This window comes from Pteropus vampyrus, unplaced genomic scaffold, assembly GCF_000151845.1.
Source record: "Pteropus vampyrus isolate Shadow unplaced genomic scaffold, Pvam_2.0 Scaffold134, whole genome shotgun sequence".
NCBI lineage: Eukaryota > Metazoa > Chordata > Mammalia > Chiroptera > Pteropodidae > Pteropus > Pteropus vampyrus.
The window spans coordinates 4084071-4107902 of NW_011888915.1; the positions used below are offsets into that span (position 1 = coordinate 4084071).

General features: G+C 34.3%; 1 protein-coding gene across 10 annotated transcripts in view; it reads left to right on the plus strand.

Annotated features, from left to right (window-relative positions):
- Positions 1-23832, plus strand: part of TCERG1 (transcription elongation regulator 1) — a 56985-nt gene that overhangs the window by 18021 nt on the left and 15132 nt on the right. For 4 of the 10 annotated variants that reach the window (XR_002782130.1, XM_023534934.1, XM_023534935.1 and 1 more), the window contains exons 7-17: positions 792-854; positions 1990-2190; positions 2922-3034; positions 3803-3891; positions 10785-10945; positions 12135-12191; positions 12342-12408; positions 13501-13551; positions 14890-15025; positions 15842-15931; positions 23428-23546. Coding sequence is in view for 6 of the 10 variants with exons in the window: in XM_023534934.1 (XP_023390702.1) it covers positions 792-854; positions 1990-2190; positions 2922-3034; positions 3803-3891; positions 10785-10945; positions 12135-12191; positions 12342-12408; positions 13501-13551; positions 14890-15025; positions 15842-15931; positions 23428-23546 (1147 nt within the window). In the remaining 4 variants the exon portion in view is untranslated. The remainder of the gene's footprint in view (positions 1-791; positions 855-1989; positions 2191-2921; positions 3035-3802; positions 3892-10784; positions 10946-12134; positions 12192-12341; positions 12409-13500; positions 13552-14889; positions 15026-15841; positions 15932-23427; positions 23547-23832) is intronic. The other 6 variants (XR_002782131.1, XM_023534937.1, XR_002782132.1 and 3 more) reach the window with 3 other exon arrangements.

Genomic DNA, 23832 nt, shown 5'->3' on the forward strand with positions numbered 1-23832 from the left:
TCTTTAATACAAGTGCTACCTCTTTAGCTGGCTTAAAAGATAGAGGTTTCTGAAGCAATCAGCCCATGTAGTCATTAATGAGATTAAAGGGGCTGTCTTTTTCTTAACACGTTAGCTTGCCTCTGTAGTGTTCCAAGCCCATGGCATTCCATAGAGCTGGCACTAAACATGGATATTTTCTAATTAGTTGAATGCTACCCTTCTCTTCATCTTTGCTCTTCCTTTATTTACAATATTATTTGTAGTAGAATATTTGGATCCATCTCATACCTTGTTTTCTTCCTTTCCCTTCCACCCTTTTTGTCCTTATTCTTTTTCTATTTCTGCATGGTTATGCTCCATGCCTTAGCTTCTGCACGTAGTTCCCACTTAGAAGCAACACAGGGAAAGTACCTTGTCAGTGTCATGCTGCATCTGCCTTTCATTGGTATCTAAGCAACGGCAGCATGGGTTTGATGTCCTGTGGGAAAATGTCCCACATGAGAACTTGTTATGTATATGTGATGAAGGGGCTTTCCTTTGTTGAATTTAAACTCTTGAGACTCCTTCAAATATTATCAGAGCTGGTTTGATAAAAAGGTAATTGATGCTATAATTTAGAATTAGTTATCATTGGATTTGACGCCACTTCCCACAAAATGTCAAACAAAAAGAAATTTTATTCCATTCTTGGTCTTTTTCATTGGAAATAGCATTCTAAATTGTAGTGGTAAATTATTTTTCTGAATCCCAGTGGTAGCCGACATAACAATGGCAGCTTTCCAACGTATGCTTGCTTATCCATTTTACAGGTGTAGCAATGATGCAAATAGTCAGCTGCCCGTATGTAAAGACAGTCGCTACCACCAAGACCGGTAATTTTTAAAACCATCTTAGTTTGTTTTGTCTGTAAGTTGGCATGGTAGTGAATGTTGTTGTTTATCCTTTTATTTATTTATTTTTGCCCAAGTGAGTGGATTTTTTTATATTTTTCTTTTTAACGAGCAGTATAAATGCAGTTGTCATATTTGGCCAACACTTAATTTTCCCAATTGCCTGTAGTTTTAGCTTCTTTGGTTCACAAAAGCAAATAAGGTCAGATCACTTTATATCTTAATTTTTGTAATAAGTGTAAACAACTTCATTCTCATATTCATAACATTTAATTTTATTTTTTGATGTGTGTTTTTAAGTTAAATATAAAAAAATCATTTCCATGTGTAAAGTGATGTGATTATGCTTGCATGCCAGTGAATATGTGTGTGAATATTTGTATGTATAGTATTTACATTTTAAGGTTATTGAAGATAACTACCTGAAACTTAAATTCTAGTATAGGATTTGAGGTTTTGCTTTTCAGTTTTGATTCACATATTCTTAATTATTTATGTAATACCAGTTCTTTTATCTATCTTGTGAAAAATGTAAATCATGGCTTTTTAAAAAAATAGAAGAAACTTTGTTTTAGGAAAAGACTAAACTGACAGGGTTTGTAGGGATATTTGACTTAATCACTTAGTATTTAAAGTAGATTTTATAATAAACTCAGTTATTTAATTTAAAACAGAATTTTATTCATACCCTTTTAGGTACCTTAGATCTACAAAGATTTTGCCCCAGGGAATATACTCAGTAAATATGTTTGTTACCTTTATTTCATTAGAATTTGAAAAATTCTTTATTAAAAATATATTTCTATTAAGTAGAGATTGAACCATGATTTTTAGAATTTATTATGTTAAGACTTCATCATAGGTGTGACCCAAATTTCTGACTATTCTTAAGATACTTCTTGGGTTGAATTTCTGAATCGATTGAATTTAGGCAGTAGAACTAAATAAGGTTTGAAATAGATTTAAGTAAGTAAATCACATTTTTTATGTTTTTTTTTGTTTGTTTCAAGTGGGTCATTTATTAATATTTAATAGGAAGATTAGTTCATATTTAAAAAATTTATTTTGAGTTGCAATTTGATACTTGGGTCTAATTTTTTTTTTCTTCTTCTTTTAGGTGTATTGCCAGGAATGGCCCCTCCTATTGTACCCATGATACATCCCCAGGTTGCTATTGCAGCTTCACCTGCTACCTTAGCTGGAGCAACAGCAGTTTCTGAGTGGACTGAATATAAAACAGCAGACGGAAAGACTTATTATTATAATAATAGAACATTAGAGTCAACCTGGGAAAAACCCCAAGAACTAAAGGAAAAAGGTATTGTTTTAATGACTTGGTGGGACATATTATAAACTATGATCTTATGAATAGAAAGGTGTTTGAAATTCTGACTTAATACCTTTATAACATGTTGGAGAAATTTTCTAATTAGTTGGATTATGTTTTTCTACTGAATTGATAAGTATGTATTTACTTAAAAAGCCAGTTCTACTTAAATGTTCCATCATTTTTCCACCTGGAGAAATTAAATTATACATACATACAAATATGTTTTTACTGTTGTCAGAAATTGCATTATTATTCTATTATATAATTCTTGGTACCCTGATTGAGATTGATAGTACTGATCAGAAAGGAATGTATGTATTGTATGTGTTCTGAAGTAAAAAATTCAGGCCCTTGCAGTCTTGGATGAAGAAGACTCAATTTTCTACATCACAAAGTTGCTGTTTGTGTTCCTCAGTATCTTAGTATCTTATCCTTTTCAGCAAAGTGAGTGACTGCTATAGATGATACATGAATGACCTAAAAGACCTTTTCTCTCTGATCAGTAGTCTTTTTTTCCAGTAATAGTTTCCTGACTGGTATAGCGAGGTATTTGAAGTTGAGCATTACCTTAGATTCAAATTAATGATTATAAGAAAGAACACTTTATCTTTGTGGTTAGTAACTTCTAATTATGGAATATTTTAACTGCTTAGTTTCTGAAAGTTCTTGGAAAATTACGTCAAAGCCATTGAGTGACATTATCTTAACTTTTTAAATAGAAAAATTAGAGGATAAGATTAAAGAGCCAATTAAAGAACCTTCCGAAGAACCTCTGCCAATGGAGACGGAGGAGGAGGATCCTAAAGAGGAGCCAATAAAGGAGATAAAGGAGGTAAAGGGCCATGACCCATTAACCTGGGAGCCAGCTCAGATTGTTGGGTACAAGTTACTTGGAACTGAAAATCCATTTGATACAGTTTTAGATAATTGTTATAGATCTGATCTCTGAAATTTTAGGGATTTTTGAAGTTTCTAATTTAGTTTTTCCTTTGAAGGTTTTCATAAATTACCTCTTATACTAAATCGAGGCCCCCTAGAAAGAAAGGGCCTTAGACTAGAGCTTGGACCTGATCTCCAGCCTCCTGATTACAGACTGATACACGTTAAAATTACAAGTACAACTTCATGTTTAGGGAATGTTCATCATATTTTATCTGTCCTCTCTTGGCAAGGAAAAATCTCTGTACATCGCTAGAAGGACTCTGCCTTTTAGGAAGCTTCCTTTATTCAGTGAGGAAACAAAGGTAGGCATGTTTTATATTAAGAAAGTTAGGCAAACAAAGAAATGACCTTAAACGAGATGGTCTCCTTTCATTCTGTATACTGTATTCCCCATTTCTGCTTCTAAGCAGATGGTTAGTAAGTCTGTAAGATAGGACCATCTACTGATGCCGGGGTCTCTTATTGTGGACTTTGCCTCTGTCTAGGGGGCAAGGTTTTAGAACTTAGAAATTTCTACTCAGAGTCTCCTCTCCCTGTACTGGCAGCAGAACTTATGTTGGTTGCACTTCGAACCATTTGCAGTGATCCTTGTATTTATGGGATATTCAGGTATAATTTTATTATATTAATTAAATGGGAATAATATCATTTCTCATAGGAGCCCAAAGAAGAGGAGATGACTGAAGAAGAAAAGGCTGCCCAGAAGGCAAAGCCAGTAGCTACTACCCCTATTCCTGGTACTCCGTGGTATGTAGTTGGCTTATTTAGTAAGTTCTTTTATTTATTTATTCGTCATGCTTGATTGTTACATCCTGTAGAAGGCAAAAGTATTTTAAAAAGTGTATGTCAGATATCTAAATATTTTGGTTCTTGTTTGTTGTATTTTGGGTATTCAAACCTAAAACTCAGTTGCTGCATTATCTTCTTCCCTTCGTCATGCTCTCCATTAATGTTTGTATTCATAATTTCTCTTTTGTTTCTCTCTTTCGTCCTCTCCCCATCACTGCTTTCTCTCCTGTTCCTGCTGTAATTCATTTAATCCATATATAGTCCACACATTGCAGTGAGTTGACTTAAAATCTGTAGGTTCCCATCCAACTTGTTTTTCTTGCTTTTTTTCTCTTTGTTTTTGTTACAGAAAAAATAAATGTGTTTGTTCTACAGAGCCCCACAGTTTGGATTTTATTATTGCATCCCTATGGCACTGTTTATTTGAGTCTTCCATTCCTGAGTTTCCTACAAATGAGCAAGCAGATACAAAGATATGCTCTTATTCAGGTTTGATCTTTTTGGGTGGTGATGTGCCTTCCCGTCAAGATGCACCTAGTTGTCTCTTTTTTGTGCGATTGATTGTAGCAGCCTAGATCAGTGGTTTTCAACCAGTAGTGATTTTGCCACTCTTTCCCCTGCCCCCATCAGTGGATGTTTGATAATGTCTGGAGACATTTTTGGTTGTCATAACTTGGAAGGTTTTAATAGCATCTAACATCTAGTAGGTAGAGGATAGGGATGCTTTTAAATATCTTACCATGCACAGGACAGCTCTCTACAAAAATTATTTGGCCCAAAATGTCAATAGTGCTAAACTTGTAAAACCTGGCTTAGATCCATCAAATCATTTAGGGTTGGAAGTGGTGGTAATGTATTTCTATCATTCCTTTTTTATTTATTAGCTGGAATACTGAGAGATGTTTCCTCCTAGCAACATTGGTTGTTAGAGGTATAAATTGTATAGGAAAGAAAAGATATACTGGTTTTCAGAATGAGTTCGTTTGAGTAATACAAATTCATAGATTCAAATATATTTTGTATGTTTTGATCCATTGCAGTTATTATCATTATTGATGTTGAGTTATTTCATCTTTGACTAAGTGAAGCCTTCAGGTTGAATCCTGAGGGTTTTTTTTTGATGCAACCCTATCTACCTCTCTGCTCTTGCAAGATGTTCCTGGCCTATCTCATGTATTTCCTGCCTGAAACCTAAGATTTCAGCCATTTCTCTAAGGACCCCCAGTTTCTTTTTATGGGACGTGGCATTGATAGGCCTCAGTGTGAGATCTAGAGATAGTTGTTACTACTGAATTAGTCATTATGTTTTACCTTTCTGGTGGACACAAATGTAAGCTACATATATTTAAAGATACATCATGAGTTCATGCCATTACTTGTAATTTAGGTCTAATACCTGATTTTTACTGAACCTCATCATCTGTCTTAGTTTAGTATCTCCTTTCCTGCTGAAAATCCTGTTTCTGAGTGATAGTAACATAATTACCCATTTGCTTTTCTCACACGTAAGTCACAGACTAACAGTAACCAACAGTATAATAACTCTGATTACTGAAGACAGTTCAAGCCTTTTTTCAAGTTATTTTTATGTTTGGGGTACATCAGTCTAGGGATATATAGTCAAGTTGTGTTTTAAAGGCATTTAAAATAGTTTTCTGTATAATTTCACCAACTTAATTCACAGGCTTATTTTAAAAAAAATAAAATATGGTTCTAAAATCAAAGTATGAAAACAATCTATATTCAAAGAATGTATTCCTAGGTTGTGGTTTGAGTATTACACATGAAAAGCTGGTAACTCTGAACCCCACCAGTCTGAAGCTTTGTGGGCCTCATCACTTTTCATACTTAGGTCCTTCGATTAGCGAAAATTTCTTTTGGAGTTTGTTTAATTGTTTTTCTTTATCTGTTTCTTTTTCCTTTTCTGGAGCATTTCTAATTTGCATGTCAAGTCTCTTGTATTTGTTATCCTCTAAACCTCTTTTTTCTTATATCCATAGTTTTTGTGCTCCGCTTTGAGTTATTTTCTCTTTGATCTGACAGGATATAGAAAAGAATATGAATGCGTTAAAAAAGCATACAATATGAAAGAATTATATGAAGTAAAAAGTTTTAGAATTTCACCCTCATGAAGCCTCTTTATTAATAAATTTTGTTACATGTGCCTTCTGGACCTTTTGCTATATCGTGTTTTATGTACATGTTTGTAGAAGTATGTGTGTGGTGTACATGCACATTATAGTGTCTTTAAAAAATACATTTACTCTTCAGTGTTTTTTACTAAATAAGTAGAAATTTTGCGGTTTTAGTACATATAAATCTACTTGTGATGGTATAGTTTTCTGTTGTATGGAAATGCATAGTTTTCCTATAGGCGGATGATTAGGTTGTCTTCCGTGTGTGTGTGTGTGTGTGTGTGTGTGTGTGTGTGTGTGTGTGTGTGTGTGTGTGTGTGTGTGTGTGTGTGTAGGGAGGGGGTTACCCTTGGCATTACAAAAGTTGTTGTTTAGAACATCCTTATACATATTTTATTTCTGAATTTCTTCAGGTATTTCTTTTGGATAGATAAACTGAATTGAGTGATGTAGCTATTTAAAATTTTGATGGATATTGCTTAAGTAGACTTCGGAAAGGTTCTTGGTGAGGGAGGCAGGCAGAGGGGCTGTACCAGTTAACATTCCCAACAATAGCCTTAGTACCAGTTTCCCTATACTCACCAGTATAGGGATATTCCTTTAAAATCCTTGGTGACCTGATCAAAAAAAGGACTCTTACATTACCAGAATGCTGGTGTCATTGAACCTGTTTCATGCTTACTGGCTGTGGATTGCCTCTTCAGTTTTTGTTCATCTTTTTTATGGACTTGTCTTTTTCTTAATTACATGTGAGAGACTTTATTATGTATTACAGTTTCTATCAGGTGATTTTTGTTCGATGTCATAGATAAATTTTATATTGATGAGATCAAATTTTTGATCTTTTTATAGATTCTAGGTTCTGTGTTCTTAGAAGGCATTGCCATCTAAGAAAAGCACACAACTGTATGTTTTCAGTGCTTTTACAGTTCATCTGAATACAGGTACCCCCCCTCTTTTTGAAAGTTTGCCTTATGCCACTTCACTTTTACAAAAGACCTACATTACTTCCTCTTTTCGGTAACTGAAAGAAATCAGAAGAGGGTTTTTGCTTTATCGAGAAAAGGCAAAAAGTGAAAATAGAGTTTCTTTTGCAACAAACCCTAATAGAGGTAGCCACTACCCCAGCAGCTAGAGTGGCTCTGCCAGGCTCTTTCCTGAGAACTATACTCAGCATCAAGCCACCATAGCTTTGAATTGTGTATCTCTGAGCATCTGTGCATCTTGATTTATTTTGTGTGTCAGCAAGATGTGTCCATAAGGTATCAGAAAAGCCTAAGAGAGCTCATAACAGGTGTTACACTTAGTATAAAACTGGATGTAATTAAGTGTTTCGATTGTGGTGAACAAAATAAAGACATTGTATATATGTCTTGAATTTTGGGTCTGGGAATGCTCAAAATTTTTTCCATATAAATGAATAATAATTGCTTCTTTGCTTTACATCATCATTTCAACTTACGAAAGGTTTCGAAGGAACACTCAAATAGCAGAAGAAAGTTGTACGTGAGAGATAACCATCTGTCCAAATTATTTTCCAAGGAATGTATTATCAGTGTAACTTTAATCCCTAATTTATTATTTTCTATTCCTTATAAAATGGATAAGCACTAACTAAGCTAAACAAATTGTTCAGCTAAGGCAGGATATGCTACTTCATTTGGATAATCAAATTTTTATTAGTCTGTCTCTTGATATCTTCAGATGTCGCTCTTTGAATTACTTTCTTTAGAGATAAGAAGCTAAGTATAAAACATGAAGTTTCGTGTTTCCTTTACCTGTATTGTGATTTTTCTTTCTGGCATTTCATGGCATTGGTTGTACTCTTTTTAAAGGTCACAGACCAATTTTAATTTTTTTCCCATTGCTTACTAAGATTACATCACACAGATTTAGCTTGCATTTTTATAATCCCGTACAAAGTGCAAAGTGAGGGCTGCCTGTATTTGCCATGCTTTGTTTGTCTGTAGTCTGTTGCATTTTAACTTATGAAAAATTTATCTTTGAACTTCTAGTCACTTTTATATTTACTGAGAGTGGCCCAGGGCTGGCCAGCCAGCCTGCCACCTTTTCTTCCTTCCTTCCTTCATTTGCCTGCTGTGTTTCTATAGTTATTTTTGTTTTCATAGCTTTTTACTCTCAATATTTTTTTATGAAAAAATTGAAACATACAGAAACATCGAAAGACTGTTTCTAGAACAGTGAACACTATATATTGACCACCTACATTCTACAGTTAACATTTTATCATTTAGTTTGGCTCTTTTGTATTCATCCTTCAATGCATCTGCCAGTCTTACTTTTTTAATACATTAAAAGTTGCAGATATCAGTATATTTCACCCCTTAGCACTTTATCTTGCATTTATTAGTAGAGAGCAATTCTGTGACACAGGAATTCTTTGTCCATAGTTTTTCTGTTAATCCTGAAATGTCCTGACAGCTTCACACTCCACATTTACCACCAATGCAGTTGGTGCTGTATAAGCACACGTAGGTGTTTTGAAGCCAGTGAGTTAGACTAGCGTTTCTGTCTTCGAGTGGTTACTGCCGTTAGTATAGATCAGTGTTTTAGAAACTGGCATTGAAAATTTAGACTTAATTTTTTTCCCCAATAAACATCTAACAAAATGGCTTAGGTGTCTCAGGATGGTTCTAATGGAGATTTTTGAAGGGAATTCTGCAGTGAATCTTTAAAAAATATGGCAGCTTTATTGAGATAATTCACACACCATACGATTCACTCATTTAAAGAGTACAACCTAATGATTTTCAAATATTCATAGAGTTTTACGACCATCATTATAACCAACTTCAGAATTTTTTCATTACCCCAAAGAGAAACTTATGCGCATTGACAGTCACTCTCCACTTCCGGTCAACTCCCTCAGCCCTAGGCACTAGTCTGCTCTCTGTCTAGGTTTGCTTAGTCTAGACATTTCATATGAATGCATATATGTGGCCTTGTGTGATTGGCTTGGGTAATTTCTTTCACTTAGCAATAATCATTTTGAGACTTATCTGTGTTGTTGAATAGCTCCTTTTATTACTGAGTAGCATGCCTTTGTTCGGATATGCCAGTTTATCCATACTTCTGTTGATGCACATTTGGGTTGGTTCCAGTATTCAGCCATTCAATGCCTAGATATTTGCCTATTTGAAATAGTCCCAAACTGGATATAGCCCAAATTAATTTGTATAAGAACATTCTTATACAAATCTTTGTGTAGACATATGTTTTTATTTCTCTTAGGTAAATAACTAGGAGTGTAATGCCTGGATTATTTGCTATATATACTTAATTTCCTAAGAAACTGCCCAGTTGCTTTTTTCCAAAATGGTCCTACCATTTTGAAATTTTTGTCAGCAGTGTATGAGAGTTCCAGTTGCACTATCATATTTTGGGTTCACTGAACTTCTTTAATATTTATGTCTTTTACCAAATTTGGAGATGTTTGGGAGCCATTATGTCCTCAGATTTTCTTCTGCCCAGTATCCTCCTCCTCTTCTGGAATCCCAGTGCCATGTATGTGAGGCATTTTGATATAGTCCGATAGTTTCCTGAAACTGTTCATCTCCGGGTTCTGTGCGCCCACCCCAGTCTTAGGATGAGATAATTATTGATCTGTCTTCTGTTTCAGTGATTGTTTCCTGTGTTATCACCATTCTGCCCTTAAGCCAATCCAGAGAAATTTAATTTCAGTTGTATTTTTCATTTGTAAAATTATTTTTAATAGTTTCTATTTCTGTGCTGAGAACGTCTGTCTTTTCATTCATTTTAAATTTGTTTTATTTCATGGAGCCTAGTTATAATTGCTGCTCTAACATCTTTAATTATTTCAACAATAGAGGCTTTGTCTGATAATTTCAAGGCTAGGTCACCTTGGGCTTGGCAGCTGTTGATTAACTTGATTATCTGGCCATAAAGACCTGGTTTCTCTTGGCGTTTTACCTGCCTGTGCCATGGTCATTATGCTGCTATGTGACTAGGGGCCATCCTCAGGGCAGAGGTTTGAGGGAGGAGAAATGGGAAATTTATACCCTTGTAGTTGCTTCTCTAAATTTTGACTCTCCTCCATGCTGCTGCCTTTTTCTTTCTTCCTTTCTTTCTTTTTTTTTTTTTTTAACTTTACAGAGTCCTCACATTGTTTTTTCTGTTTTGTCCGAGTTTCTATGACGCTTTAGTGGGTGTGTAGTGTCATAGGTCAGTCGGTACTTCTCTTTATTTTTTATACCAGATATAGTCAGATATAAAGGCTTCATAGAAGGTTGCATTTGAGTATGTAATTCTGGTTTGGTAAGAAATGTTAAGAAGTATTGTGTAATAAGTAGGGTGCTATGATCTGTTCTTTTAGCTTTATTTAGCACTGCTTAATTTCATTATTGCTTTTTTGCCGTTAAACATATCCTTTGTGATAGGTTAAATTGAACATTCTCAGTCTGAGTGTGCCAGACCAAGTTTCTAAGCATTCTAAACTCTGATCACAAATCGCTTTGCTTTTCCAGGGTTTCTCAATATGTTAAACCGCAATTTTAACCTTAGCCAGTCAACCACCTTAGCTAAAAACCATGTTTGGTTCTCTATAAAAAAATAACTATTAGTAATGTAAACATTACCCCCCCGCACTAACTCCCCTTTTGACAGGATGACAGTCAAAGACCTAGCTATAAAATGTGTTCCATAACGTAAGGTAATGATATATGAACCAATTCTTAGGTGTGTCGTTTGGACTGGCGATGAGCGGGTCTTCTTTTATAACCCTACCACCCGTCTTTCCATGTGGGACCGACCCGATGATCTGATTGGAAGGGCAGATGTTGACAAAATTATTCAGGAGCCGCCTCATAAAAAAGGAATGGAAGAAATGAAGAAACTAAGTAAGTTAACGTTCTTTTTATATTTTGACAGAAAATGAGAGGCCATTTAGAAAAACTTTTATTTTCAAGGAATATAATAAGAATTTCGAGAAATGGAGAATAGTCTGTACTAGTTTGAGTTCAATAATAGAGATATAAAAAGTAGAGAATTTGGATTGGAATTTTTTTTTGTAACATATTTATATATGTACTTTCTTTACTTGTCCTTGTCAAGATTTTTAGTTAGTACAAGATATGTTGGTACTGCAGATGTTTGCTCCATATTTAATAATACTAAACTCCTTGGTGAGTCTTTTAGCACCTTTTGTGACTAGTAATGTATTTTCGAAATAATCAAAACTGTACAGATTATTTGAAAATATTTTACTGTTTACTAAAATTTTATAAAATACAAAAATACGAAATTTTGTGAAAATACAAAAGCTTATTATTAATCCTTTAAACTGGATGAAATTTAGGGAAGGTAAGCTTTATTCTTGACAATATAGACACTTAAACCTTATTAAAAGATTTTTTTTATTCTACCTCATGTTCAGCATTCCAGTATATATAATGAAGACATAATTTGTACATAATTTTTATTGACGTATTTTTTATTGGTAATTTGCCCTTGTATTGATATAATTATGTTTATATAGGATCCTCACATGTATTATAGAAGCATGATCAATGAATCATTTGATACATACTTCAAAAAAAAACAAACCCTAATATATGTCATTTACAATAATTGAGAAATCTTCATGGATTGCATATGTGTGGTACTAACATTTTCTGCTTACAAATGATTTCTAAATCAGTCAGACTTTTCCCACCTGGTACTGAAGATCTGGGCACCAACTTTTTCCCCTTCAACAAAATGTTTTATAGCTGTGATATTGATAATGCTTTATAGCCATAGTGTTCAGTCATGCCAAGAAAGCGTGTGATTTGCTTTTGTTTTTATGAATCTTAAAATATTCAATCCATTTATTAACTACATGCACCAAAGAATCATTTCAAAATGAATGAGTATTTAATGTAAAGGGTGGATTAATAGATGAGGTATAGAATCACCAGGCTTTGTTTAATGTTTTATAAAGGGGTGCATGTTGTGGAATGGATATTTTATATAAGCAGGATTAAAAGAAAAGATTGTATAATAGATGCATGTAACTATTCATAATAATATTTGAAATATTTTTGCCAGGGCACCCAACCCCAACAATGCTGTCCATCCAAAAGTGGCAGTTCTCTATGAGTGCAAGTAAGTGAACTAACTATAAATTGCAGCTTCTTTGTAATAACTCTTAAAGCAAATGTTCTATTAGTGGTTAACAGGAGTGCCACTTAGATACTTCAGTTGTTGCTTGCTTATTTTTATTCTGACAGAGGTTAATGAAATTTTATTTTATAGTTAAAGAAGAACAAGAATTAATGGAAGATATTAATGAAGATGAACCTGTTAAAGCTAAAAAACGGAAGTAAGTAATACCTACAGTTTATGTAATTCAGGTAGATTTTATATTTTAAAAGTTGATTAGGTCATAGTCAGTTCGTGATTGGGACAGGTAATGTGTATGATGTTAGGAGACAGAAATGATGATTGCTCTATTAGGCCTGATATTAAAAATCTTTGCTTTAGAATGTAGAAATGGTGTCCCTGCTGTTGCTAGATTTTCAAAAAAATTGGTTATTCAAATATGTATTATGAAGCCAAATGACATTTTAAGAATTAGTCAATAAATTATTTTTAGGCATTCATTAGACCTGAATTTTATACAAAATAAATTTCCTCCCTAATATAGACCCTAACAGACACCATTCCAGAAATCTCATAAATACAGACACAGACTTCTCTCTCTTTTTACATGCTTGTCACTTCCCTAGTCGTCGAGTCTGTGGTGATTTTACTGGTGAAGAGAGGGAGGGGACACATGAGCTTAGAATTTTGCGAGAAAGAGACTGCTGTTAAGTGAAGCATTAGTTTGGCTAGTGCTCTAGAGTTGGGTAAAATATGAACACTATTAACTAATTATGGGGGGTGGACAGGTGGGGTACATGGTGTTTGGGGGAGGGGAGAATGGGACCATTATTTAGCAGCAAAAAGGAAAGTTTGAAGATGTTAGGAACTGGTTGATCATAATAGTCCTTATTCTGAAAAGGACAGATTGAATGCAGCCAAATTATGGCAAAGAAATCAGTAAGTCAACCCCTATCAAGGGTGGTTGTTTTAAAAAAAAATTTCTTGATTGGCAACACGTTAAAGAAATTAAGATATTAAAGAGAATCACTCATAATCGACCACAGTAACAGCTATTTTTATTTTTGTAGTTGACTTTTTAGTTCTTGACCAAATGTATAAGTATTTTTATTAGTTGCAATCAACTGATTTTGTGTTCTTTTTAAAAAAAATCTAGAATAAGACATTTGTTTTCTTAATTATTATAAATGACTGTATTCATTCTGTTTATGTACCATAATTTTGGATGTTCCTACAATGTTAAACTTTTAGGTTGTTTTTAATTGTTTGTTCTTATAGACAACTCTGTAAGGTTTTTAACTGCTTTTATCAGGAGAATGTCAAAGAAGTCCTTTATGTGGATTGCCCGAGCTTCTCTATTTAGGTACAAAGCTAAAAGCCTATCTTTCCTGGCTTAGTTTTTCTTTATTTCTTTAATTGAGATAGATAGTGATAGTTTGTATTGTGATATTTTCATTTAGTATAATTTTATAAAGATTATTTGTTTACATTAGTTATATTTCTTGGATGTCTTTTAACTCTTTAACTATTTAAATAGTTCTTAAATAAATTATTTTAAGAGGGTATATTGTTGGGCAAATTGCTTTTACCTGTTTGTTTTGTGCATATCTTAGGTCACAGACTATCTCGCTAAGTTCCTGCAGGTCACGGACTATGTCTTCTGTTTCTTTTGATTCATGCCCTAAGAGTTTAATTACCTCTCACCATATTTGTGGGTTAGCCTTAGTTTCTTTTAATTCCCTGGGCTACCTTCACTTTTGAATTTTCTAATGTTCTCTTTTCCTGATTTCCCTTAAGTTTATGTAGGGAATATGGATCAGTTTTTATTTTTATATTTAGCAGATCATATGTAAGAAAGAAGATCTGCTCAAACACACCAAACTATGGAATTACTTAATTTTTTTGATTATTCACATGAATGGGCCTTATTTATAGTTCAAATGTTTGAGAGGTGACTCGATTTCATGTTCATGATCTCACTTGAGTACCATACAGCAACAGGGTTGCCCTTAGCCCTGAGGTGCATTTTTTGGAAGAACAAGAAGTAGTTTAGTCATTGGTGAACAGTTTTAATTCCACCTCACTACTCCTGGGCCTATGTTGCTCTCTGGGACCTGTTCTTCAACTTAAATCTCAACTTATCGCCCAGACAGTGAGTAAAAAAATTGTCAGGTAGGTAAGGTATATATCTCACATATCTACTTGGCCAAGTTTGCAGATATTTTAATTTTGTTTTCAAAATAAATATTTGAGATTTCTAAGACTTATACCAATTTTTATTAGATTTTAAAACATGCATTTATAATGTAAAACATTTTGGAGAATACTGTTTTTCCTGTATCATTTCAAGAACTAAAAATTATATTCTGTGCTGTTTAATTCTAACACATTAAGTTTTACTACAGTGTGAGATTTTTTTTTTTTTTAATAAGGTAGTTCATTTTATATAACAACTAGTGTCAGGGAGAGAGAGCACAGTGAAGGTATACTTTTCCCTACAATATAGCCATTGTAACTTTATTATTAAAATGAAAGTTGCTTATCCCTTAAAGTTCATTTGAAACCCTCAGTATAATTTGTTTTGCCAAAAATATGCTGCTCAGTAGTGAGTCTTGAATATTGTATTCATTTTAAGATTTTTGTAAGATTCCTTATTAGTATTTTGTCAGTTGATGCCCTATATTTTTTATTTTTTTTATAGGAGAGACGATAATAAAGACATTGATTCAGAGAAAGAAGCTGCAATGGAAGCTGAAATTAAAGCTGCCCGAGAAAGGGCCATTGTCCCTCTGGAGGCCCGAATGAAGCAGTTCAAGGACATGCTGCTAGAGAGAGGGGTCAGAAAACAATCTTTGGGGGAGATATTTCTGTTTTGTATAAGTAATATAAATATGTCTTGCTAAAAGGTCAAATCTAAGGTTAGTGCCCATGTTGTGGGGGGGGATAAGGGAAGCCTATCAAATTACTGTATCTTTTTCAAACAGGCTTTTTCTTGGCTAATTATATCATGTTTAACTAAATGCCACTTACTATCCTTTTAAGTATAACATTTAACATTTATTGGGTCATTAAATTTTGGTGAGTAATGTAAGACGAATATTAACATTGCAGAATGGCGGACTACTTGGGATAGGTAAGGTATATACAATTCTTCCTTTAATATTTTCAGAATGGCTTTTGGTTAAAGAAGAACTGGTACTTTATGGTATTATTATTAATGAAGCTTACTTGCGAAGAGATTTCAACGTTTTGTTTATATTCACAGACTCATTCGAATAAGTAAAATTGTTCAGTTTTAAATCACAGCATTGTTCACAAGATTGGAGCAAGCATGAGAAATCAAAATACAAATCTTCAAGGCTTTTTCTGATGTACTTATTTTTAAAATGTCACACAGTAGTGGTTATTTTAATGAGTAATTAAGTGTGTGTTATTTCTATATAATGTAGAAATGTTCAGAGCCAATTAGTGTGGAAGTTTGCTATTGCTAGCCTCCCACTGCTTGTCATTTATTAGTGATGGAAACTTCAGGATGGGTTTTATTATGTCTCTTTTTTAAGCAGATGTCCTGTAGATTTCAAGCAAAATTATGTGACCTTTATGTTTTTAGAGTCAACTTAATTATGAGGGGAAATACATTTTTTATTTTAAAGGTGTCCGCTTTTTCAACATGGGACAAGGAGTTACACAAGATAGTTTTTGATCCTCGGTACTTACTTCTCAATCCTAAAGAGAGGAAACAGGTAAAAGGAAAATAATATATATTAAAAATATATATCATATGCCAGTAAAATTTTTAAATTGTAAGAAATAAAGTGCCATCCTTTTTTTTTCTTTTCCTAACACAGTACTTTAAAAAAAAAAAAAACAAAAAAACCATGGTCTCACATCTTAGAACATAGTAATCCTCTAGGTGGATGTTTCTGCCTTGGAGTACTTGGATATTTTTACCCTTATGGACATAGTTATTGCCTTGGGAACATTTGTCCTTATGCCTCTTACACACTGAGGTTACAGCTAAGAAGTTTTCAAAATTCATTTCAAATGCATTTATTAAGTTATTTTTTATTGGGTAAATGATGCAAATTTAGGGTAGAAAAATGGCAAAATATAAATGAGTAAAAAGAAAAAAGACCACTTAAAATTCTACCCAACAAATAGGACCACCTCTGAATGCTTTGGTTTGTAACCTTCCTGACTTATGTGCCAGTACATACGTGACGTGTATATTATAGATGGACGACACTCAAAGGCATTTATATGTCCCACACACACTACACACATAGAGTCCACATCTATGGTGAAAATGCCTTTTCACCGTAAACTTAAAGAAATGATGGACGCTTCAGGGTCTCTGCTGAACTAAAGTTGCTTTGTTCCTGAGTTGCCATTTATTCCCACAATGATTCCGTGACACATATCTCATGGTGATTGCTTCTTCCTCCAAAGCACTGCACACTTCCAACTTCTGAATTTCTGATAATTTCTGATAATTTCTGAATTACCTGGATCACCTGGCCACTGATCTCTGTTAAATGGTGAGTATGTTGGACCATGTGCCGTAGTGCTGTTGAGCTACAGGATTTCATTTGGCAACAGTAGTATCAGTCTTCCATATTTATAGTTTATTGGTTGGAATAATTCTCTACACGATGTGTGTCATTATGCTTGTGGGTCTGATCATAGACTTTTTACGAAAAAGGAAATTTTACAGTGCACCACATGTGTATTTTTGTACTTCTAATAGAAAGACATGACTTTTCAAATATATTTACATCTGCATTTCAAGCACAGTAGTCTTTAAAAGAAAAAACAAAATGATTTGTGTGGTATGGTCTCATTCTCACCTGAGTTGATGGCCTTAATTCTTTACTTGTTCCCACTGTACACTTCAAATCTATCAGGAAATCTACCTCCAAACACTTTTCTAAATCCAGCCTCCTCTTCACCATTTTCCCCAGTCACATCCTAATTCAAGCCACCGTGATCAGCACTCATCATCTGTGTAGCCCCTAATCAATCTCCTTGCTTCCCTCCATTCTTGCTCTTTGTGTAGTCAAGTTCTTTATCCACACAGCAGCCAGACTAATTTTGATGTTTAAGTGACAGATTAAGGCAATATTCCTCTGGTTAAAGTCTGTGCAGTGCTTTCCATTTTGTTTAGGATAAAATCGCAAGTTTTCAACATGGCCTGTGAGATTGTGCATGCACTCATGCCTGCGTACTTCTTGAGTTCTTTTCTTAATTTGTTCATTCTAGTTATACTGGCCTTGTATACCTTAACTGAGCCAGGCACACTCTGGTACTTGCTGCTTGCTCCCTCTGCTCGGAATGTTTTCCCCCAGGTGTTTGCGTAGCTCGCGTCATCATTTCATTCAACCTCTCTTTGCCTTCTTTAATGTTTTCACAGCATTCATAGTTATACTTATCTAAAATTATCATTTATCATTTGTCACCTCCTTCTGCATAATATAAATTTTGTGAGGGCAGGAACTTTGTCTTGTGCTTTGCTCTAAGTGTAGTTCCTGGAACAGTGTTAACCCAAATATCCCTGAAGACTTACTTTAAAACTTTTATGACTTAAGAATACTATACTGCGTGTTATAGGTTCTGACTGAGTGAAATTACAAGTACACATTGGGAACTGAAATTCTTTCTCAGTTTTGGAAACATTGTAAGCTGGTGTTACCTCTTTAATAGAGTTACACTTAAAAAGAGATACAGTATTAAGCATTATTCTATTTTAAATAAAAACTCGACTTAAAGGTTCTCATACCTTTCAAGTAGAATTCTTTTACGATTGGAGTGTAAGAAATGAGAGAACAGAAGTTAACATTTAGGTTTAATATATATAATTTTTCTGTACTTAGTTTGATTATTCTCTTGGGAATATGAAATCAAGGAGAAACCAGTTAAGTGCTAGGTTACATATTTGCACTGGAGAACTTCATAACTGAAATTTGTGCTTTGATTTTCAAAAACTAACAATTTCATTGAAAATGCCTCAATCTAAAATTACATCTTTTTCAGTTCTGTTCTTTTTTAGTTATCTTTTGACATATATATTTTACATCATTATAAAAGATGTGTTTTATGTAATCGTTACCATAAATTTTAACTTATGGTTTTCCTTATTTAATCTTGTTTTTGATAAAAGGTTATGTAAGGGATGAGAAACATTTTTATTTGTTATGACAAATTAAAAAATTTTTCAAAATAACCAGACCATGCAGGATGTTAGGCTCTGATGTAGGGAGAAGTTATGCTAGCACTTTAAAATAAGTTGTCTTGTTATCTTGTTTCAAAAAATAAAATGAAAATAATTTAATGTATGTTATTCAAAGCTTCATAAGATTGACAGTGTTACAGTATGGTAATGTGTTACTTATTCATTACTCATGATTGTCAGCTTTCCATCTAGGCCACTGTTTATCGAATCAGCCTCAAATTATAAATGGAATTAAATTGATGTGAGAATCAAACAATGCAGACCCACTGAAAAGGAAAAACTATTCTTCTATTCACTGAATTCTTTGACAGGAAATGTGTAGGTTTTTTCTCACATCAATCAGTTCCCTGACACCAGCTGGGTGTCCTACAATTAAACTGAATTCTGATACTGCCTACCAGGAATTAACATCGTATCTCACAGATTAAGGGCTCAGTTCCACAAGAGTGACCCCACTTCAGACACCAATCATAAGTAGTAGGTCCCTAAGTTACCCAGAATCCTGTTTGATGTGGCTGCATTTTAGGGTTTCCTGTGACCCTCTCTTCAGGTTTGTTAATTTACTGTAACAATTCAGAGAACTCCGGGAAACACTTCTGTTTATTGGATTATTATGTAATAAAGGATAAGGTAAAGGGTACAGAGGAACTAAAGATGATGAGATACAAAGGACGAGATCTGAAAGGGTCCTGAGGGCAGGAGCTTCTGTCTCTGTGGAGTTGAGGAGTGCCACTCTCCCAGCACATATGTGGATGTGTTCATCAACTCAGGAGCTTTCTGAACCTCTTTGGTTCAGATTTTTACGAAGGCATCGCTGCATAGGCATGGTTTATTAACTCATTGATGATTGTTGATAGAATTCAATCTCCAGCCTCTACTGCCTGGAAATTGAGGATAGACTGAAAGTTATACCCCTCTGATCACTGGTTGATTCCTCTGGCTATAGCCCCCATCCTGCGGCTTTCCAAAAGTCACTTCACTGACATAAACCTAGGTGTGGTTGAAAGGGACTTGTTAGAAATAACAAACCTGTTCTCTCCACCTTTATTTCAGGAACAGGACAAAAAACCAGATCACTTAGGAAATTACAGAGGGTTTAGGAGCTCTGGTCAAGAGTTCGGACAAAGACCATATATATATTTTTTCTTATTATATCACAGTATCACACTCATACTTTTATGTAAACGTATATTTTGAAGAAAAATATACATATAGAAAGTCTAAAAATCTTAAGTGAAATTTCACGAAATGAACATACCATGTAATCACCTAGCTTGGGAAGTGGAAACAGGTGTGCAAGGTGACTAAGTCCTAGAGACCTGTGCAGCCTGGTGCCTGTGGTTAACAGTACGGTGCTGTCCACTGAAAGTTTTGCTGAGAGGATAGATTTTACATTAAGTGTTTTTATCGCACACTAAATAATATAAACAAAAAGGGCAGAAGGAACCTTTGGAGGCGATGGATGTGTTTATGGCATGGATTGTGGTGATGGTTCACATATGCATATTTACTTCCAAACTCATCAAGTTGTATGTACAGCTTTTTTGTATGTCAGTTACACTTCAATAAACTGATTTTAAAGAAAAAAAAAAACGGAAGATTACCAGCACTGTGGAAGCCGCCTTGAAGGCTTAGACAGTGTAGCCCTTTATAAATGTTTTTTTGAGTTTTGATTATGCCTATAAAAATGAACTTAACTAGGAATTGTTTTTAAAATTATTCTTTTACAATATTTTGTTTATGAGTTGATGTTATAAGAAAACTGCTTAAAATAGAGAACATAAAGCCAAGTATATTGGGAAGCATGACACAAATAATTAGGAGAAACTTGGAAGCATAACTCCTAATTTTCCATGAGACGTTCTTCTCAGAGAATGATTCCTAACCTTGGTGTAGGATGCCTCAGAGGAGGGGATGTGAAGTTTTGTCCAGCTTCTCAAAAGGAATCAATCTAAATTCACTTGGTTTTTATTTATCGCTTAATTTTTTTTTTTTTTTTTACACGAAAGTATATGAGAAAGGAGTTGGAAACAACTCTCCCCCTCCCATCAGCATGCAGATACTTTCATGATTTACTGCAATGCTGTATTTAGAAGGTATCGAAAATGACTTTGAGGCCTAGCAGGACACTGGAGATTATAGATATATCTATATCCTGTTAAAGATTGCTGTATATATATATATAGACTGACCTGTAAAGATGTCTAAGGTATTTTAAAGAAAACTTTTTTTTGTCTTTTTCCAGAGATGTGCATGTACATATTTAAAAAGCCAAATAGTTCCATAGGATATAGGAAAAATATTAAGTGCCCCTCCCCCCGGTTTTATGTTCCTGAAGACAGTTCTTCCAGAGCCTTCTGACTTGACTAGACTAGTTGATCTCTACGCCTGATGTACAGCTGTCATTTTTGAGAATGACAGCTCTTTACCATTATCCTGGGGAATTTCCTTCATCTCTGTTTTTTTTGGGGGGGCAGGAGTTCACCTTTCCCCTATATCATAAGCCTGTTCTTTCTTGGTTTATTCCCTTTTTAATGCATTCCATTCCTGCAATAGCTTCTTGAGAGGACAAGCATAAGAAATGAATATTTGAGGTCTTATATATTTAAAAATGTGTCTGTTGTATCCTTATTTGAAATTGTTTGGCTGCATAAGGAATTGGAAGTTGGAATTTTTTTTTTTTCTTAAGAATTTTGAAGGCATTACTCTATTTCCAGTTTTAGTGGTTTTTGGGTTTTTTTTTTTTTTTTTTGAAGGCACTCTGTTACCTTTCCTTTGTATGTGGACCTGTTTATTTTTCCTTCTGGGTAAGCATGTAGGATCTTCCCATAGTCTTTAGTGCTCTGAAATTTCATGGTGATTGTGTGCCCTGTTGGAAAGGCTTATTGTGCTGGGTACTTGCTGGTTCTTTCAATGTGGAATCAGACATCTTTCAGTTCTAGGAGATTTTCTTGAATTACTTTTTTGATTTGCTTGTAACTTTTATTTTTTTCATTCTGGGATGGAATCTGTCCTTCTGGGTTGGTCCTCACAGTTTCTTATCTTTTCTGCCCTGTTATCTACCTCTGTCTTGTTTAAATTTCCTGGGTATTTTTCTCACCTTTATTATCTAACCCTTCAATTGGATTTTTTATTTCTTCTGTCATCTTTTAGTTTCCTGAATTTTTTTTTTTGTTCTTTGAATTTTTCTCATTTTATGGTTTCAATATCTTTTCTTTGTTCTTTAGGATCTTTTAGGATTGTCTTCTTTTTTAAAACTTTTATTTTTCTACATAGTCTCAAATTTCACTAAGTTTTTCTATTTTGGTCTCTCTATTTTTCACGTTGGAGAGTTGCCTTAGCTGTCTTGGTGACCCTGACTGCTCAGGATTAGGAATGCGGCACTGAGTGATCTTAGCATCCAGTTGGGCCCGTATGATTGGGGGCTTTATTGTAGAGCACTTGTCCGCCGGGGGCAGTTTTGTTATCACAGCTGAGGGAGTGTTGCTAAATAAATACTCTCTGGCCCCAAATGTCAAAATGTTGAGGTTGGAAAATCATGCTATAGAGTGATTTAGGTTGGTTTCTTGAGGATCCCTGGAGAGCAAGTAATTTTTAGGCTGGTCACATTCTTGATAAGAATGTCCAGCCTACTGGCTGGAGGGCACATTTCTTGCTGCTTTGGTTCTGAGAGAATGGTGTCATAATATTTGGCGTGTGAAGGTTTGCATAATTCCCTGCATTCCCAGTCTGGTATGCCTCATTCCTAATTCATGTTCCCCCAAGTCCAGAATTACTGTTTTATCTTCTAAAGCAGGAGTCAGCAAATATTTAACATAAAGGGTCAGATAATAAGTATTTTAGGCTTTGTGGTCTCTGTTACCAGTGTGTAAATCTGCTTTTGTGCCAGGGTACCCACAGATGTATATAAAGGAATGAGAATGACTGTTCAAATGAAGCTTTATTTATGGACACCGAGATTTGGATTTCATTTAATTTTCATACTCCATGAAATTTTCTGTTGTTTATTCAACAATTTAAAGATGTCAAAACTATTCATGGGCTCTATAAAAACAGGCAGCCGGATTTGGCCAGCAGATCATGATTTGCTAACCCTTGCTCTAGAGAATAACCACTTACCCTTTACTGAAGTTCAGGAGTGGCAGTTTCCCCAGATACATAAACAAACTTGGCAAAAGGAACCTAGTGCTTATAGTGCTTCTTAAACAGCGTTATTGTGCCTGGACCCCTTTCACTTCCATGGGTGTCTGGTACTGCCACTTACTGAGCTGTTTGAGGGTTCTCTAATAAAATAATGATTCTTTTGTTTTCTTGATTGCTGGTTTAAAATCAGCTTTCTCATGTCTATCAAATCCTTTATCATTTGTCTATCTGCTTTTCAATTTCGAGTTACTATTTCTGTTGTTGCCATTCCCCTGTTCTTGTTGGTTTGTGACTTAACAAAATAAATTACTCGATTGTTATTTTATTAGTGTGTGAAGAAGGCAGGAAATAGATGTTCGTGCTCAGTTCATCATCTTGACTACACTTTATTAAGTGGAGGAAAATGTTATAGAATAGATGTAAAGCATGGTTACATTTTGGTGAAAATAAGTATGTCTTAAAGAGAAGCCCAGAAATAAAATTAAACTAGATTTCATACTGTTAATGTTTTTTCTAGAAGAGATTCGGGAGGATTGATTTCTCAAACATTTCTAAACTTCTGGAAGATTTTTTAAAAACATGTATTCAATTCATAATCAGGAAAAATAAAGGGACTTTTAACTTTTTTCTGTTCTGGAAGCCTAAGCAGAGGGCCGGATGCTTCTGTAGTACTGTCACCTGAAGCTTTTAAGTGAGACTTGCTGTAGATAATCTGCATATCACTGAGTTACCTAAAAATCTATTTTTCCTATTTTAGATTGAGCAGAAATAGTAGTGACTTAGTATTTTTTGTTAAATTCTATAACTTGGTAGTAAAATTACCTTTATGAAAGACTAACTTGTCAAATTGGTTTATTTTTGTGATAGGTATTTGATCAGTATGTAAAGACCAGGGCAGAGGAAGAACGCCGGGAAAAGAAAAACAAAATAATGCAAGCCAAGGAAGATTTTAAAAAAATGATGGAAGAAGCAAAATTTAATCCAAGGTATGCAGTTTATTACTGTCAACTATCAAAATATACAACATGTGTTTTCTCCTAAGATCAGTTAAAAAATTTTTTTTTAAAAATATGCATATAAAAGATCTTGTAGATATTTGGACATGAGAAGCTTCTTATTTGATCATTGGTTTCTGCCTTTCTAATCTTCATTCCTTTGTATATTTCTTTAGAGGAATCCCTGGTTTTCTATGAGAGGTGTTGGTTTTTAAGAAGGGTACCTTTGTTTTAAGTGCGTCCCTGTGGGAACAAGTTTCCTTCTCTAGAAGCTGGT